This window comes from Carex rostrata, chromosome 33 (genome assembly GCF_964058835.1).
Source record: "Carex rostrata chromosome 33, lpCarRost1.2, whole genome shotgun sequence".
NCBI lineage: Eukaryota > Viridiplantae > Streptophyta > Magnoliopsida > Poales > Cyperaceae > Carex > Carex rostrata.
Genome location: NC_135950.1, coordinates 2,921,483 through 2,927,742, shown reverse-complemented (window position 1 = coordinate 2,927,742; position 6,260 = coordinate 2,921,483). Strand labels below are relative to the sequence as shown.

The 6,260-nt window shown below is 36.1% G+C and overlaps 1 protein-coding gene across 1 annotated transcript; it reads left to right on the top strand.

The window, feature by feature from the left end:
• Window positions 1-416: 416 nt before the first annotated feature.
• Window positions 417-5,269, top strand: LOC144548567 (uncharacterized). Its single transcript, XM_078297273.1, has 7 exons — window positions 417-855; window positions 2,096-2,409; window positions 2,549-3,100; window positions 3,331-3,459; window positions 3,613-3,816; window positions 4,526-4,726; window positions 4,820-5,269. The coding sequence occupies exons 1-7, from the start codon at window positions 576-578 to the stop codon at window positions 4,943-4,945; spliced, it is 1,806 nt and encodes a 601-aa protein (XP_078153399.1). The 5' UTR covers window positions 417-575; the 3' UTR covers window positions 4,946-5,269.
• The last annotated feature ends 991 nt before the right edge of the window (window positions 5,270-6,260 follow it).

Sequence of the window (6,260 nt, the reverse complement as noted above, 5' to 3'; positions counted from 1 at the left end):
AATACCAAATTGGTGCGCATACTAAATTTGACAAATCTGCGCATCAAAATTCTATTGTTATTTGCAGAAATATAACATAACATAAGAAAAAAAACAATAAAATAGTTTGTAAATTAGGTTTGCGAACGCGTCAAAAATAGTACACAGAGCTAGTTCTGAATTTTTCCTAAAGTGGTGGTAAGGTCAGAATTCTGAAAGTTTATGGTATAAACTAAAAATATTCCGGCGTTACTTTTGCTATATTCATAGGCTTGTAAATAATAAATTTGTGAGGACATATAGGTAAGACACACAGATCCTACAAATAATAATAAAATAATAATTCCGTATCTCAAAATAAATCAGAAATTTAATTAATTAATTAATTAATTAACAGCGACCCGAATCCGAATCTCCCATAAGAAAGAAGCCCCTTTGCCTCTTCCAATTTCTTCTTCCTCCCCCCTCTTATTTCTCTCATTTCTCTCTAGTCGGGAAATGGGTCGATCTCCACCGTCGGATCATCAAAGCACGGCCTGGATTTAGCCACCACCACCACCAACAATTTGGTCTGAATTCTATCTATCTATGCGGAGATGGCGACGGGAGGGAAGGGAGGGATAGAGAAACTGCGTAGATGCTTTCGCACTGTCTTCTTTATGCTCACAATGGTGGCATCTCTTTTTGTTGCCTCTGCTCCAGCGCTCGTCGCGTTGGGTGACGTAACGGTGTCAGTTGTGCTAGCGTTGAGGCTGACGTCAGCGGGGGGACATCACGTCAGCATGGGTGTCAGGACCAACCTTCGGGAGTATGGTTTTAGAACCTCGCTTCTCGATATTCCGATTGTTTCGATTTTTAGGTCCCTGATTATTACATGTGAGTGCTTTGATTTGATTTTGTTTCGTCATGATTCTAAATCGAATTTTGATTTGGGATTGAAATCTGTAGATGGGTTTTAATTTAATTGGAAAATTATTTAGGTTTTGATGATGAGTATGAGTATTTATCAAATCACTGTTGTTGCAATTTGATATATATTTTTTTTGTTATATGTCGATTTAAGATTGTTGGTATTTTGAATTAGATTGAATATTTTTGTCCCACTTAGATTTGAAACTAGAAAAGATGCTTATTTTTTGGAACTAAAATTGCTTCAATAGTTATAATTGTATAAGATTTTGTACTTTGATAGGTATGCATTGATAAAAATTTGGTATAATTATTTTTCTTACTTTTATTAAAGCTCCTTTAATTTGTTTCCCATTTTTCTTAGAACTTTTTTTCCAAATGAATGGGACCTCGTTTCCCAAAATAATGAGGCTCAAGGCCCCATAGGCGAAAATTCAGGTTGTGTGTCTCTCCATTTGTTCCCAAAAACAAAAAAAGGAGCTCAATTTTGCTTAAAGTTGAGCACTTTTTTTCTTCTTTAGTGTAATTTTTGTATAGTATTGTTAATATAAGAGTTTAATTAGTGATAGTATGATGAGGTCAATTAATAATGATAACATTTTAAAAAAAATGATGAATTTAATTGGAAAATTATTTAGGTTTTGATGATGGGTATGAGTATTTATCGATTTAAGATTGTTGGTATTTTGAACTAGATTGAATATTTTTGTCCCACTTAGATTTGAAACTAGAAAAGATGCTTATTTTCTGGAACTAAAATTGCTTCAATAGTTATAATTGTATAAGATTTTGTTCTTTGATAGGTATGCATTGATAAAAATTTGGTATATTTGTTTTTGTTACCTTTATTAAAGCTCCTTTAATTTGTTTCCCATTTTTCTTAGAACTTTTTTCCAAATGAATGGGACCTTCTTTCCCAAAATAATGAGAGGCTCAAGGCCCTATAGGCAAAAATTCAGGTTGTGTGTCTCTCCATTTGTTCCCAAAAACAATAAAGGAGCTCAATTTTGCTTAAAGTTGACCACTTTTTTCCTTATTCTTTAGTGTAATTTTTGCATAGTATTGTTAATATAAGAGTTTAATTAGTGATAGTATGATGAGGTCAATTAATAATGTTAGCATTTTAAAAAAAATTTGATGAATTTATCATTTCAAATGAAGTTATACTTCATCCCTCTCCTTACAAAAACTTTTTTTCACTTTACAGGTGTTTATTCCCTGTGTGATGGGCCCGGCCTCTCTCACGGACCATACCTCGGCACGGTGTCCTTATGTGCTTTAATATCTGTATTGGTGCTCTCCATCAAGGCATGCCTATACACCCCGTACCCCTCATCAGACATTGGGCCTCAGGCGCCACCTTCTCTGCCAAGTCAGAGACTACACATGAGAAAGTCTTGGGGCATGCCAGTTCTGTTTCTCTCTTCTCTGGTATTCGCACTGGGACATGTTGTGGTTGCGTACCGTACCAGTTGCAGGGCCCGCAAGAAGCTCCTGTTCCACCGCTCTGATCCTGAAGCCGTAAGATTATCCGTTTTTGGCTTTTTTTTGCCAAATTTGTGATTAAATTTTGGGTCTAAATTTGGATTATACCTCCTGTGAAAAAAAACTGTTGTAATGATCTAACAAGTGCCATATTCCCTCTCTCTCCTTATTCTAGGTTTTGGGGGGCAAGAAGGTGCCGCGGTCCCCGCTTCCCTTTAGCACAAAGTTCTACTCGAAATCAGACAGTGAAACCAGGCGACGCGGTACGCTTGCACGAGATGATCACGACCTCCCAATTAGCTGTTTGGCTGACAGTGACAGCCATTTTATTACAATTAATGGAATCTCTATTCATTTCAAGCTGAGCCTCCCTTCCCTACCTTCTCCCCATTCTCTCTCCTCACCATGCTCACTCCCTCCCTCTGACAACACCTTTTCCAACGTCTCGTTGTACACACCGTTGTTGTCTGAGACGGTACCTGACGAGGTATCAAATGATGTAAAATTGGGGAAGGGGGAGGGAGATAATAAGAAATTTGGGGTTGTGTTGGTGCATGGGTTTGGAGGTGGGGTCTTCTCGTGGCGCCATGTCAGTGGGGTGCTTGCCAGACAATTAGGAGTTACAGTTGTTGCGTTTGACAGGCCTGGGTGGGGCCTGACCTCACGGCCCCGACGCAAGGACTGGGAGGAGAGACGGCTTCCTAACCCGTACAAGCTTGAGTCCCAGGTTTATAAAATTTCTTCTCTCTTTTAGTTCATTATATTTTGCGAATGATTTAGTAGAGGTTTCAATTTTGTTACCTAGTAGCATACCAATTTGGCTTGGTAGTTTACCAGTATGCATTATTGATATAATTGGTATTAGAGAAACTGAATTTTCTGAATTTTTCATGCTTTTGATTAATGAAAAATATACTTTTGTGCTAGCACTTTAAAAGTTTGTGAACATTTGTGTAGGTTGAGTTGTTGATATCTTTCTGTACGGAAATGGGGTTATCATCAGTTGTTTTTGTGGGCCATGATGATGGTGGCCTTCTCGCCTTGAAAGCCACAGAGAGAATACAAGCATCTCGTGATTCTTCTAAGGTGAACATTTGTTCTAATCTACATACTATTAATTATATTGTTTTGAAGTATGAAAGAAAGATCAGAAATTTATTTGATTACAAGAGTTAATTCTGACCCAGAGATATTAATTTCTTTGTGAAATTCTCTAATGATTTTTTTTTCTTTTATTAGGTTGAAGTGAAGGGAGTGGTTCTAATAAGTTCGAGCTTGTCCAGGGAGGTGGTCCCAGGTTTTGCACGGATTTTATTGCACACGCCACTTGGGAAGAAGCACATGGTGCGTCCTTTGCTACGCACTGAGATTACCCAAGTTGTTAACCGCCGCGCATGGTACGATTCCACCAAGCTTACCACTGAAATTTTGAGCCTCTACAAGGTAATGTCTCATTTAATTTTTTATTTGGCTTATGCACCTGTTAACAAAAATATGTTTTAGATAACTCTCCTTATGGTACTTATGACATATACATAATGGGACAGGTAAGGTTTTTTTTTGTAAAAGTGCAAAATTTGTTATATTAACTCGGAAAAATCCACTTTGTATAGCATATCCCTATCCTATTTTGACGCTTTAGAATTTTTGTCCCTTCAATTGCTTCATTTAATTGTGAAATCGGTGGAACTATTGGTTGTAACCAGTGTAATAAAACGCGGTCTATGCGGCTGCATATGTGTATTCGGTTGTAATCCACATAGAAATCTGTATGCGGTCAATATATGCGGTTTTGCATATTATTACCACATATTACTGCATATTTAGTCGCATATTACCCAACTTGTTTGCATATTACCGCATATTGCCGCATATTACTGCATATTGCCGCATATTGCCGCATATTACTGCATATTGCCGCATATTGCCGCATATTACTGCATATTGCCGCATATTGCCGCATATTACTGTATATTACCGCATATTGCCGCATATTACTGCCTATTACCGCATATTGCCGCATATTACTGCATACTTGTTTATATATATATGAATTCTCATTGTAAAATCCGCATTAAAATCCGCATATGCAGCCGCATACCGCATTTAATAACATTGGTTGTAACTATGTATTTTTTTCTCTTTGCTTTAGATGCCGTTATTTGTGGAGGGATGGGATGAAGCGTTGCATGAGATTGGACGGATGTCGTTTGCAACAGTGTTGTCAGCTCAGCGTGCTGCTGATCTTCTCAAAACTGTTCACGATCTCCCTATCCTTGTTATTGCAGGTGCCGAGGATGTGCTCGTCTCTCTCAAGTCAGCTCAAGCCATGGCCTCTAAATTTGCCAATTCGGTACGTTCTATTTCCTAATATTTTTATTTACAATTCCCTTTTTCTGTGGTTGTTATCATGCGAGAAATAACTTTATTATACTTGTTTTTGCAGAGGCTTGTTGCGATATCGGGTTGCGGGCATTTACCACATGAAGAGTGCCCGAAAGCACTTCTCTCAGCTCTCTCCCCATTCATTTCAAGACTTAATTCTTCCGAAGATGTTTCGCAAATACATTAATTGGCAAATTTATTCATTCTCCCAAATCCCTTCTTGTTTGCTTGCCTAAGCAAACGAGATTTGTAGGCTCTAACCTTTCCTTCAAACAACACAGAGAGAAAAATAAACTATGGAAAAGAAGAAGAAGAAGAGCTTCTAGAGATGGTGGTGTGGCAGTGATGATGGTTGGTGGTGTCGGCGTAGGGCTTTGATAGAAGCCTTGGAGCCTGAACCGAGATTCTAAGGTTTCTAGAGCTCCCTTAATTTTTGTTTTTTGTTTTTTAAATTAATTGCTATCATGACATTTATGTAACTGATATTGAGGAAAAGTAGATTTGTACAGTATTTCCCTGTTGTGTGTTTTTTGCTTATTCTTTTTGTTTCCTTTTATTGTAGTCAAATTTAACACTTGATTGATTAATTGCCAACAATATTTTTCCTTTTTCAAAATACAAACACAAGAATTGAACCATTTTAATTTTAATTCAAATAATGCCCACTTGTAACGTGCTATCCAGCTTGTTAACTTATCCATCTAATTAAAATAGATATAATATAGCTGTTTAAAAACTTGCCAGGCAATATTATTTGAGATGAATAAATTTTGAATTTAAGTTACAGTTCCAAGCTTTAAAAGGAAAATATATATAATTATGGAAAGCGTTTGACTTCACCAAATAATCTATGTATTATATGAGCTTGCATATATAGTGGCCATCACTATTGTTGAACATATTATAAATAATTAGATAAATTTGATAATTTTAACAATCGTATAATAATTTGATATTATGAATTCCAATCTCTGGAACATGACCTATACTATAGCTTATATCGTGCCAAAAAATAAAAATTATAGTAGTTGTGCAAGTTTTATCATTTAGAATAATTATTTCAATCCTCACACTTCTGTACCCGCATTATACCCCCATCTCTTAAACAGATTTTAACTTTCCCATCTCTTAAACAGATTTTAACTTCCCATAAACTAAGTTAACTAACTAATTTAATTAAATTTATTCAAAACACTAGTATAAATACTTGGAAGATAATAAATTAATGCTTGCAAATTAAGATATTAATACTTGCATGTATAACTATATGGAGAAACCACTCAAACTACATGGGGAGAAGAATCATACACGTTTTTAGAGGTGGGTTTTTTGTATTTTTTTTTCAATATCTTCCACATTTTTCACGTTCTATGAGGAATTTTGCGAATCTAAAACCACAAATGTATTCTAAGCAATTTTATCTTTCAAATGAGATCCATGATGACGTACTTTCGGATTCATCGCCACATTAGTATTTATACCTCATTGTGCAAGTATTTATA

Bases quoted from the DNA above. Each gene is read 5' to 3' on its own strand.
- LOC144548567 (XM_078297273.1), top strand. From the start codon at position 576: ATGGCGACGGGAGGGAAGGGAGGGATAGAGAAACTGCGTAGATGCTTT. The intron at 2,410-2,548 runs GTAAGATTATCC...TCCTTATTCTAG, and splicing joins ACCGCTCTGATCCTGAAGCC to GTTTTGGGGGGCAAGAAGGT. The intron at 3,817-4,525 runs GTAATGTCTCAT...TCTTTGCTTTAG, and splicing joins AAATTTTGAGCCTCTACAAG to ATGCCGTTATTTGTGGAGGG.